At 48.8% G+C, this 12,380-nt stretch overlaps 1 protein-coding gene across 5 annotated transcripts in view; it reads left to right on the forward strand.

Annotated features, from left to right (window-relative positions):
• IGSF11 (immunoglobulin superfamily member 11) overlaps window positions 1–9,867 on the forward strand; it is a 122,093-nt gene extending 112,226 nt beyond the window's left edge. For 4 of the 5 annotated variants that reach the window (XM_054842406.1, XM_054842378.1, XM_054842388.1 and 1 more), the window contains exons 2-7: window positions 4,721–4,884; window positions 6,086–6,293; window positions 7,103–7,258; window positions 8,259–8,381; window positions 8,613–8,763; window positions 9,322–9,867. In XM_054842406.1, the coding sequence (XP_054698381.1) occupies window positions 4,846–4,884; window positions 6,086–6,293; window positions 7,103–7,258; window positions 8,259–8,381; window positions 8,613–8,763; window positions 9,322–9,772 (1,128 nt within the window). In that variant the 5' untranslated portion in view covers window positions 4,721–4,845 and the 3' untranslated portion in view covers window positions 9,773–9,867. The remainder of the gene's footprint in view (window positions 1–4,720; window positions 4,885–6,085; window positions 6,294–7,102; window positions 7,259–8,258; window positions 8,382–8,612; window positions 8,764–9,321) is intronic. The other variant, XM_054842397.1, reaches the window with a different exon arrangement.
• Window positions 9,868–12,380: the final 2,513 nt, after the last annotated feature.

The raw sequence follows: 12,380 nt of genomic DNA on the forward strand, positions 1-12,380 counted from the left end.
TCCACCTGCTCCAGCGTGGGGTCCTCCACGGGCTGCAGGTGGAATCTCTACACCCCCTCATCCTTCCTCCATGGGCTGCAGGGGGACAGCCTGCCTCACCATGGTCTTCACCATGGGCTGCAGGGGGATCTCTGCTCCGGCACCTGGAGCACCTCCTCCCCCTCCTTCTGCACTGACCTTGGTGTCTGCAGAGTTTCTTACATCTTCTCACTCCTCTCTCCAGCTGCAAAAGCTCTCCCTAACTGTTTTTTTTCCCCTTCTTAAATATGTTATCACAGAGGTGCTGACTGGCTTGGCCTTGGCCAGCAGTGGGTCCATCTTGGAGCCGGCTGGCATTGGCTCTATCAGACACAGGGGGAGCTTCTAGCAGCTTCTCACAGATGCCACCCCTGTAGCGCCCTCTGCTACCAAAATCTTGCTACGCAAACCCAACACAGGTAGGCAGCTAGCAAACATGTGGCAGCATCTGCCTTGTCCTTGTACCTAGCAGAGAGGCAAGTGCTGGTTGTGGGACTGGGCCCTACATGTTTCTGTCATGTTGTATGAACTATCTACAGGGACTCCTTCATGGATGCATGGGAGGGAGTTGAGTGTGCTATTTAGAAAAGCAGTAGTCACCCATCAAAAATGAAATCAGAGTGATCTGTTGTCAGACTACTTGGTCCTGGAAATATGAAGAAACTCTAAAAGAGCCTCTGTAGCCAAAATATCATTCTCCTGGCTTGTTCCCTAACAGAAGACAAAAAAATGGAGCATCCATTCTAATTAGTGGTGGGAGCTTGCTTCACTGGGATCAAAGGAGAAAGCCATATGAAGAATCAAGCTAAGATCAAAGTATCCTATGTACAGGAAGGGCCCATTCCTCTTTCTCCTGACAGTGGTGTACCCTGCTCTCCCTCCAGGCATGCTGCTTACAGGGATGCTTAATTACTAAGGAGGAGACTGCACATACAAGAGAGGGTGTAATGGCCATTGTAATCCAATTCTAGGAGATAATTTGGTGGTGATTGAGTCTTGTTGCCTCTCACAAGTCATTAAACTTCTCTGAATGCTTAGAAAAGATCTGGATTGTGTACTTCTGCAAGAAGAGACCCTTTACAACATCCTTTGCTTGATTTTTCTGACCTCTTATGTGTAATTTGACTTACTAGACTGGGCTGTATGCGTATGCATATATCTATATTTGCATTTATATCTACCCAAGGGAATTCAAGTCCTCATTCCTTAGGCTGCATTGAAAAATCCTTGTCCCAATAGATATGCTAAATTTGAAATCTCTTCCTCCCTGTCTCCCCTGCCTCTTTCCTTTTGCATTAATGCAAAGCCATATTTTTGCAACTCCTAATTTTGAAATGTTTAAACATGTAACATTTGGTTGAGTTTTCCTACTAGGTGTCTTCATGGGCATACAGGTTTATAAGTCTATGTGTCTTTGCATCCACCTGTGTTTAGGGCCATGAGTATTGATGTGGAAGGATGCAGTCACACAGATCCTTCCATAGATGGACAAGGACGTGTGTAAGTGTGTTACATTTTCTAGTAGTCTGAGATATAAAGAAAGACACTGTAGCTTCTGAAGAGGATTTGATCTTTGCTCTTTCAGCTGTCTCCCTGGGAAAGGAATTGCAGTGTAGTAACGCGCCCCCGGTGCTGTATTAACACACCATCCTACCTCCCTGTTTATGCTGGTGGAAGAGGACTTTACCTAGATTTGGTCTCCTGACTCCCCTGTCGCCTTGCTTAAGCTTACTTGTCAGAAGCAGTTGTGTGTGTTTTCCCCAGCTGTAGCCCTGCAGGTGCCACTTAGCTTAACAAAACGAGTCCTTGTCTTTAAGTGCCACCTGCCTTGTATGAATCCTGGGCCAAAGAGCAGCTGGCAGGTCCTGGGAGGCACGAGGCAAAGGCGCGTCTGAGGAGCTGGTTTGCCTGGTGGTTTAACAAGACAGAGACAGAGTAGCAAGATGGGGGGGCAGTGCTTGTCTTGCAATGCCAGATTCAAAGCAGCTCCCCTTGGCAAGAGAAATGGACGGGGCCCTCAGCTCTTCCTTAGTGCTCCCCTCTCTGCCCAACCTCCCCAAGGCATTCAAATTAAAAGAGATGCTGTGGTGCCCTAAAAGGGGGAGAAGATCATGGAGGCTGTGGGGTGCTGCTGGGCGAGAGTGAGGCACTGGCAGAGCAAAGGGAATATGATGTTTTCTTTGCTTTTTTTAAATTGTTCATAAGTAGATTGGGAAATTCTCAAATGTATTGAAAATTATTTTTACAGTGAAGAAATTATGCATGTTCTATTTTAGTGTTTTTATTATTCTGCAGGATGTTTACAATCAACTAATAGTAAATATTAGGAGTAGCAAGAGGGTAGTTAGGTATGAAAATCACATCATCTTGATGATTGAGTAATTGATGTAACTAACCCTGCAATGCAAACTGTAAACTCTAACTTTTCCAGTAAATTTGCTATTAGTGAATACTCACAATTAAGTATTTCTTTTCCTGAATGACAAGAATTTGAATGTGTGGATTTTTCTTGGAGGTGAAAGTGGAGGGAATAAGTGATGGGGCTGAAGAACACGTTGCTATTCCAAATCAGATGAGTAGTTGGTTTTCCTCTCATGGAGAGCATCTTATTAAACCTACACTGAATGAGGCAGAAGAGCTTTCTGCACCGTGTTGGAGAGAGAGGTTAATCCAATAAATGTCCACATTATTGTGACTCCCTGCACACTGGTTAGCACATGGATGATGCTAGACTGGATGTGTAGTCATGGCAAGGTAGCCTTCAAATTTAGACCTGCAGAAAAGACAATCCCTTGTCAGGGTCATATTCAGTAAGAGACATCTCAAAAGTTGACATGGATCGCTTCTCGTTTTGGGGCTACTGCCACTGTGTGGCCAGCCATATGCAAACGAGGAGTCCAGAACCATTCCCAGTCTGTTGACCACAGATGCTACTGGAAGGCAGATGCCTTGTAATAAAGGTGATGCTTATTACTGGCTCTTCAAATTATTTACTTCTGCTGCCTGCTGACAGCCCTGCGTAGGAGATTGATGGATTAAGCTTTCAACAGCTGTTCTTCATCCAGGCACCTTATTCTCTGAGATGTTAGCACCAGAGATGAACTATTTCTCTAGGAATTTTCAAAAAGTTCCACGTTTTTATATGGAACGTGGAAAATATGTTCCAAGCCTGTGAGGAAAGTCAGACTTGGTATTTTTTCTGCAAAGTAAGAAACTCATGAAGTTCACTTGGAGAGATTAAAATGGCATTTTGTTTGGCCTTGTTCTGAAGCACTTCTGAGCCTCCCCAAACTATCTGTGGCTTTGGACGTGGGAGATATGGAGCCGGAAATGGAAGTCCAGAAGAGGTTGCTGAGGATTTGCAAGGTCCTGGGATATTGCACCTCCAGAGCAGTCAGTCCAAACCCAGGAAGTCATCATAGAGTGTTCAGGTGCTAGAAACTTTGGATTTGTAGCATCTGAAGCTCAGTGCTTCCAGGCTCTGAGTGCCCCATCTCTCCATTAGGTAGGCTGGGAAGGATCCCAGCACACAAGCATGTGGGAGACCACTCACCTTTTTCTCAGAAATTAGCCGGTTCAATTTCTCCATAGTTCAGACAGAAACCTAGTCTCGTGAAGCATTTCACCTTCAGCAAACCAGTGTCTCTTGGCAGAAAATAGAAGTTTGCTGGCAGCCTTTCCTGGAGGCAGCAAGAGAACAGGGTGGTCCAAAGACTACATCTGGGTGCTAGGAATATTCTGATATTGCCTTGGAGCTTGAAAACTCCTTGCCTTCTCCTCCAGCAACCTCCCACATGCTTTGAACAAGAAGACAGTGAGCTGTCACAGAGATGATTTTTGTAGTGAAAATTTTGATTTTTTGGGGAAAAATGGTTTAAAGAACTTTAGTGCTACTCACAGTGGTGGTGGTGATTCCTTGGTTAGTTTCATTTGACAAGATTTTGGCAGTAGGAACGGAGATATTTCCCTGTGTGACTTGCAGTCTAAAAACTGCAGTCTTGAGCTGCTGCGCTGGGAAGCTGGGGCTTATCAGGCTTTGAGCCCTGTCCAGCCTATGTGGAATGCAAAGAAGTGAATGGTGGAAATGCTGGAAAATGAATGAGATTTGGTGAGATTCTCCATTATCAGTAGTCATTTTTCACCAGCTAGATAGAAATACCTGGACTGGAAAAGATTTAGATTTTTAACTCTTTAAATTAAAAATAGCACTAAAATGTTTCTGCTTATGCTGGACTTTATGAGGCATAGAAATGGGGGGAGAACTGTGTTTCTCTCTTCTTACCCCTTGGGGAAGACTTTTAGAATGCAGTTTCCTCTTCTGTTTCAGTGATGTTGGGTATCATTAAGATTGATGGGTTTGAAAACATATTTCATTATCTCTTAGGCACAGCTTGGCTGCTCTTATGGCTCTTTCCCTGTTGCCAAAACAAAACCTGTTGTTTTCAGAGGCTCTGAAACTAGAGTGCTGTCACTTAAAAGGGCTACCTGTCTGCATTTGCCTGTGAAAAAGGTCTGCATGAGAGCAGTCTGATCTGTTGAGGGAGGAATATAATCCTTTTTAGCCTGAAGTAATTGGTAGGGTACAGCTGTGTAACAACAGGATGCTGCTGTCATGACCTGCACGTGCATGGGCCCACCTGCAGTGCTTGAACTGGGTGTCCTTCTCCTGAAATGCTTGAACTGGGTGTCCTTCTCTTTCCAGGTCTGGTGTGTCCTCTGGAGGTGTCAGTCAGTTCAGGGAGTATCCAGGTTGCCCGAGGCCAGACAGCAGTATTGCCCTGCACCTTCACCACTAATGCTGCTCTCACTAACCTTAATGTCATCTGGATGGTCATTCCTCTTTCTAATGCCAATCAGCCTCAACAGGTAGGTCCTTTCTTACTGGAGCATGCATTTCTTTGGGGCTTTCCTTTTCCTCATCCTTTTCATGCTGATCTGGATGTAGTCCCTTTACAATGCTGAGTCTCTGGTTGTCCCAGAACGTTCCCTTCATTGCTGAACGTGCCCTCTGGATCTTACATGAATCTGATTTCTTCAGTGCTTTGTTAACTGATGCACATTGTGTCCTTGGCTGGATGTGCAGTTGGGGCAGGTGTACGTGATACTGTATGGCTGCCCTGGATCTCTGGTGGTTTGTGTGTTCAAAAGAGCGCAGGAGATGTAAGCCAGGTTTTGGTGGACTGGATATGGGATTTGGAGGATCTGGGAGCAGCTGCAGGCTTAAACCTGTGAAGTCTGTGTAAAATGTGCCAGAACACATGGCCTCTTATAGACTCACTTCCCCTTTTATTTCCCCTCTTACTTTTTCACTGTCCATTGATTATGCAAGTCCATTCTTATGAACATTAGCAAATGTGAGTCTATTATGGTGGGCACAAGAATCATAAACTGCCTGGGTTTTGTCCAGTCTGCAGCAGCAGAATGCCATTGCTCTGAAATCCATCTTGGGTCACACTCTCCCCCTCACACTGGGTATTCACTTGTGAGAACCTGCACTGGAGAGTACCTGCTCCTCAGGAAATCAGTCTGAGTACATACCGCTATATAAGCCGTCTGACTGGTAGAGGCTGTGCAGGTTCAAGGGTTACATTGCCTGTCATTCAGTTCATCCCAATGATTTTCACTAAGCAGTGTGACATCATGGCAGGATCTTACTGGCTGAGACTCATAATGATACTGTCCACTGGGTGGATGCTTTCCAGCAAAGTCCTCACTGACCTGCAGAGAGTCTCTGCCTCTCTACATCGATCCTGTCCAGATGGGTATTATATGAAGCAGGCCGGTATTGTCAATCCAGCTGTGCCAGAAGACTTGGGTATCTATCTGGTCTGTTACCTCTGTGAACATTTTTCTTGACATAAAACAGACTACAGAGTGTGTTCCTCTTTTAGAGAAAAACACCTCTGCTAGTATGGGTCTGCCGGGGACAACTGTATATTAAGGTCTGTTTTTTTAGAGATGCTTTAGGAAATGGTCCTTTTGGATTTGGAAGCCCATGTTTTACTTGCTGTTTTCCTCCTTTCTCAGCTCCTAAAGAGTGTTGTTTGAGTCTTCCTTTCTTTTCCAGGTTATTCTCTACCAAGGGGGTCAGATCTTTGGTGGTGCACCCCAGTTCTATGGGCGAGTGGGGTTTGCTGTGACAATGCCAACCACCAGTGCCTCCATCTTCATCAACAACACTCAGCTATCGGATACTGGCACATACCAGTGTTTGGTCAACAATCTTCCCGACCGAGGCGTCAGGAATATCGGAGTCATTGGACTTACTGTCTTGGGTGTGTTTATTGGGATTATAGGGGAGAGGGGAGGAACAGGGACAAGGGGATCCTCTTGTGCATGGTAGTGCATCATAGCAGAGCAATATGGTAGTGTACGTATTGGAGCCCACGGACATCCTGTAGTGAGGGGTAGGCTGCCCTGTGGGTATTGCAGGAATTTGTAGGACACACAGCCTTCATATACAACATAGCATACAATGGAGTTTTAAAATACGGTGGAGAGAAAGGTTTTGTGGCAGCATTGTGATGTGGAGTTGCAAAGAAGCACGAATAAAGTATGAGGGCTTCCTGGAGAGCTGAAGGGACCATAAGAGTTTTGTGCATAGCAACAGGAGAAGAGAAAGACTTTAGATTTTTGCTTCCTTTTCATGAAAGCAATTAGTATTGGATACCCCCTAGGATGTTAAATACTCCAGAGTGTGTGCAATTATAGGGATACAAAAGAAAATCCAAGCACAGCAAATTCTGTCTGCAGCTCTGTTAGGTCTCACCACCCTTGCTGTCGCAAACACACGAATGTTCACCTTCTTTTTCTTTGCGGGAGGGATCTAAGAGTACTGGGTCCTGTGAAAGTCAGCAGTAGTCTGTAACCTTGATGGGCTGGTGGGTCAGGAATCTTTGTGAATTGTGACCACCCCCCCACCCCAAACCTTAATGGGTTCTTGTCTGCTGCCTTCCTCTTGTCCCCTTGTCAGCTTGTGCCAGTGTCCTTGCTTTCCCCAGCAGTGCATGTCCAGAAAGAGCCTGCACTCCACTGTTTGGTCATATTTCCTGATCTGCTGTCACTTTCCCCTCTTCTCTCGCAGTTCCTCCTTCTGCCCCGCTTTGCAGAATCCAGGGGTCCCTGGACGTGGGCAGCGATATCACACTGACCTGCAGTTCGGAAGAAGGCATCCCCCGGCCAACATACCTCTGGGAGAAACTGGACAATGTTCCCAAGTTGCCCCCAACTGCCACACAAGGTGCTCGTTCTGTTGATTACCCTTTTATTTCCCAGGTGACAGCCTGGGCTTTCCTTTGAGCCTCCAGAGGTGACATGGCTCAATGAGTGTCTGCCATCACTTGCATGATCACTTTATTGGAACAAAGATACCTAGAGCCCATGGTGGACTAGGTACCCTCTAGCAGCCACATAACTTTTCATGGTTTTTTGGTACAGAAACATGTTTCCCACTGAGGAACAAGGGTCTTGTCAAATGGGAGAGAGAGAACATGGTTGCCAGATGTTGGCATGTGGCTGGAGATTTCAGCTGCCAACTCATCTGCATTTTAAACCAAATGAAAGGCTCATAGATTGGAATCTGGGAGAAGGGAGACAGAGTTATTTCGGGAAAATACTGCCAGCTTCTCACACTGAGGTCGCTGTTCTCCAATAAGTAACTGCCAGAGCTGCCTTTCAGATGTGTGTAAAAGCAAGGTTCTGATCAGACTGGGTATTGCCCAGTTCCAGGTCCCATCCATAAGATTTCTTAGCCTAGGTGTCCTGACCAAGTTGTAATAGCTGTACTTTTGCCCTTTATCTTGCTGTATTTTAAAAATATGCAAGCATTTTAGTTTTATATAATTCAGGAATGAGGAAAATTGGCAGAGCAGGGGGTGGGGAGCCCAGGGATGGGAGAGCAGGGGCTCTGCAGGGCAGGACTGAATTTAGCGGGTAGATCTGGGTATACATAATTGCACATCTCTTCTTTCCTCCCTTTTCTCACACAATACTGAGAGTCCCAAGCTTTCATTTACAGAAATTAATCTATAAGAAGAAAAAGAAACATCTAGTGTAAGCTCCTTAAGACCTAATCTTGTGTGTGAGTGTGTGTGCGCACAATGCTTCCATCTCAAGGTTATTTCCTAATTTATTTCTCTCTGAAGAGTCTCCCACCAAAATTCTCTATTTGCTGGCTTTGCCTTTTCATGGTTTTCCTCAAGGGGGGGAGGGATTTAAATCCTTCTTTTCTCTCTGACTAGACCAAGTCCAGGGCACTGTCACTCTCCGAAATATCAGCACTGTGTCCTCAGGTCTTTACCAATGTGTGGCTTCAAATGCCATTGGAACCAGCACTTGCCTTCTGGACCTGCAAGTCATTGCACGTAAGTATTTTGCCGAGGGAGGCTTGGCCACCTGCTTCTGTCTTGTGACAGTAAAGTGTGTAACCATGTTTGCTGTGAGCCATCACGTGCCTCTCTATCAGAAGACCTTTGTGCCCTGGAATGGGGATGTGTCCCTTCCCCCCTCCCAAGCCAGGGTAGCTTCAAATGCTCATGGACGGCCACAGCCCAGCCCTGATTTCTTCTCCGTTCTCTGTTCAATTGTCCCTACAGCCCACCCCCGGAGCATCGGCCTGATTGCAGGAGCAGTGGCCACAGGCGCCGTCGTGCTGGTTGTTTGCATTGTGTTGGTGGCCGTGGCGCTGTTTTACTGGAAAAATAAACACAAAGAAGAAGAAGAGGAGGAGATTCCCAATGAGATAAGGTAAGGACCAGAGGAAGCTGGTGGCAGGGGACCTCTGATCACCCAGCAAAAGCAGTGGCTGGCAGGAAGGCAATCAGAAGTCTCACTCTTGCTAATCCTCAGTGTGTTCCCCTGGGCCAGGGGAAGATGTCAATATCTGTCCAGAAAAAGGAGGGAGCAAATGAAGAATGGTAATGACACGTTTTGTTTTCAGTATTGCCTTTGAGAGGCATTGAGTATTGAGAGCTTTGGCTTGACGTTATTAGCTCTGTAGAAGAGTGACTTGTACAGTCATGCTGCCCGCATGGTACCAGTGGCTGTGACAACCACTGGTTTTGCCCCCCTAGACACGAGCGTGGGTCATTTGCCTCAGTGGTAGAAATGTGGAGCAATTAATGTGCACAGAGGCAGGTCCTGCAAAGAGGGATGAGCAAATGGGCCAAAGAGCAATGCTGGTTCACGTTGGTGCTGTCCTTCACTTTGAATTGATGGTGGTGACTCCAGCAGGGTATGGCGGGGGTGGGTGTTGGGCAAGCAGGGCAGCATTCTTTGTGTGCCCTCACACCCTCTCCTTCCCAGGGAGGACGACCTGCCACCCAAATGCTCCTCTGCCGCAAAGACATTCCACGCTGATGCGTCCTCGTCGGAGAACGACACCCTCACCTCCTCCAACACCTACAACAGCCGCTACTGGAATGACCCCAAAGCCAATCACGCCACAGACTCCTTCACCCGCTTCAGCAACAGCAATGACGCCCACCAGCCCCCCTTCTCCCGCTCGGGGAGCACGAGCACCCGCCCCGTCTATGCCAACGGTGGCCACCCGTCCCCAGCTCCCCCTAAGACACTGGTGGTGACGGCCAGCACAGCGCCGTCCCCTCAGGAGGTGATCCGGAGCAATGGCTCGGTCAGCAGGAAGCCGCGGCCGCCGCACACCCGCTCCTACGCCGTCAGCCAGGCCACGCTGGAGCGGATCGGGGCTGTCCCCGTCATGGTGCCCGCCCAGAGCCGGGCTGGCTCCCTTGTGTAGGGCCGTGCTGGCAGCTGAGAGCCGAGCAAGGGGCCTCTCGTACCTGGTGGGGCAAAGAGACCCTACTCCTTCCTGAAAGGCGGCGAGGCGGCGGGGGGACACACACGCGCCTCTTCCCCCTGCCCTCCCCTCCCGAGGCCGCTGCCGGCTGGTGGGACAGCCCCGGCCATGCTGTATCCCCGCCAGCTGTCGGGGCTCCTCGCATCGGTGGAGGCCGCAGATGTGCCAAGGCTGGAGGAGCAGGGAGGTCGGGACGTGCTCCCAGCTGCTGGCCCCCAGCTGGGACGTGCACCTGGCCCTGACCTCGGGGGGGACTTTTGCTTTTGTTTCCTGTTGGTTTTGTTGGGGGTCAGTTCTGTCCATTTGGGTCTTTCAGGGAGGTTTGGGGAGAGATATATATTTTTTTTTTTTTCCTGTTGTTGCTGTTTTATTTCTGAGAGGACGACAGCCTGCATTGGGGCAGGGAGGGCCAAGCAGGGAGGTATGCCAAGGTAGGGTATGCCTCGCCATGGCGGCCCTGACGCCCTCCCTGTGGCCCCAGCCCCGCTGCCGAATGAGGGAGGGTGGTGCACCAGGGCTGGGTGCGAGGAGGCACGGGCCAGGCTGGAGGGGCAAGATGGAGGCACAGCCACCAGCCCGGCCAAGGGGACGGCTGGGCGAGTGTACAGACCAGGGAGCGTTTGTCTTTATTTTTTGCGGTTCTTCCCCCACCCCAATATGCACAGACACACACAGGTCCTCCTCAGCCTGGGTATTTTTCCTGCACTAGCTTGGAGTGCTGCCAGAGCCCAGTTCACGGCTGTGGAGGACGCAGCGGTCTCAGTGTCTTTCCCCAAGACACTCGGTGCAGGGCGAGGGTGTGTCGCTGCTGCTGCTGCTGCTGCTGCTGCTGTAGGGCTTGCATGGTTTTTTTTTTTTTTTGGGGTGTTGCCAGGGTTATTCAGGAGGCAGAGGGGAGCAAGGTGGCATGGCAGAGCAGCAGGCAGGTCCAGAGGCATCTGCTGCCCCTGGGCTGCTCTGGTTCATGTCAAGTGGCTTCAAACCCCACAGTTTTGATGTTTGCATGGTGGGTTTTCCTTATGGAGCTATCCAGGGCTGGCTGGCATGGCAGGGCACATGTTGATCTTGGGGGCCTCACACAGAGGCATCACAGTTTTCATTCCCACTCTCCCATGCGCACAGACTTCCCAGACACTGAGGTTGGTAGGATTCATTTCCAAATCCCTTTCCTTAGAAAGACAGAAAGCAGGGGCTTAATGGAGGGGGTAGCCCTGTGGAAGCCCATGTGCTCTCTGCCTCCCCTACTTCCTGCAATGTCCCAGGGCCGGGTATTGGTGGCATCTGCCAGTGGCTCTGCCATTTCCCCGCAGCCAGGGAGGTGGATGCAGCTGGCACCTATCCTTTTTCTATTGCAACTAAATAGCCTTAATCAAAGCCAAGAGTTGAAACCACTCAAGGAACCTGGTGCCATTTGGAGGGCTGGACTGAAGGCTGGGATTTACCCTCCTAGAGAGCACTGGCTCGAAGGAGCCATGTCTAGGATGGGTATCTCGGTCCTCCTGCATAACACCAACCCTTGCACATGTAAAGGCAGTGGTGACCTCCAAAAGCACACCAGAGCCCTCCCAGATCTACTCTTGGAAAAGCAATGTGGGGAGTCACAGGTGACTTGCCGTAGCTCTCACATTGGAAAAAGGGTCTGCTTAAGCCAACAGACTCTTCCTCATCCCACTTCCCTTCTCCCGGCACGGCTTTACTTTCCCTAGCAGTGCACAAACCTTGGGCAGGGCCTTCTGCCTGAGCGGTACCTTTCATATGCAAGCACAGGCTCTGAGGAAGAGGCGGGAGAGGTGAGGGCAGGGTTCGCACATGGACACACTGGCTTTTTGGGAGGTTGGGGGCTCCCAGGCAGCACTAGGTTTGAAGCTTGGCTGAGATTTTGTGCCTTCTTTGCTTAAAATAAAAAAAAAAAAAGGAGGAAAAAGAAAATCCAACCTCCGTTCCTCCCCCCTCCTTCACAACTCCATCCAGAATGGGTGCAAACCCCCACGATGGTGCAGGCAGGTGGTTGCTGTGTGTGTGTGTGCACGCATTTTGCTGGAGCAGTCCTCTTTCCTGCCTGTCTGCTCACTTTGCTGTTGGGTGGTAGGATTGGTAGGGGTGAAAAGAGTGGCTTTAGAAACCCTAATGTGGGAGGGAAAAAAAAACAACAAACCCAAAAAAAGGCAATCAAAGAAAAGCCCAGACACATTCTCCCTGCTTTTGTAACAACCCCTGTGTGACATTTACAGGAACACTGCCCTCAGCAGACCCCCTCCTCTACTGGGAAAGCTCTTCTGTTCTGGTTCCTACCCTCCACGAGACTGTTTGCTCCTCTTTCTTTGTTCTTTCTAATTGTCTAAAATTCAATAAAACTTTATTCATATAAAAAAGGACTTCTTACTGCCTGCTGCTGCTTTTTCCCCTCTCCCACCTAATTCTGTAACTACAATGAATTTGACTATTAATACTCATCCTTGATATGACTGGCAGTTAGCAGCGACCATGCAACCAAGACCTGCACGTTATTAGGCCAGCCCGTTTGGTAGTGAACCCTGGTACTACAGCC

Source organism: Grus americana, chromosome 1 (genome assembly GCF_028858705.1).
Source record: "Grus americana isolate bGruAme1 chromosome 1, bGruAme1.mat, whole genome shotgun sequence".
Lineage (NCBI taxonomy): Eukaryota > Metazoa > Chordata > Aves > Gruiformes > Gruidae > Grus > Grus americana.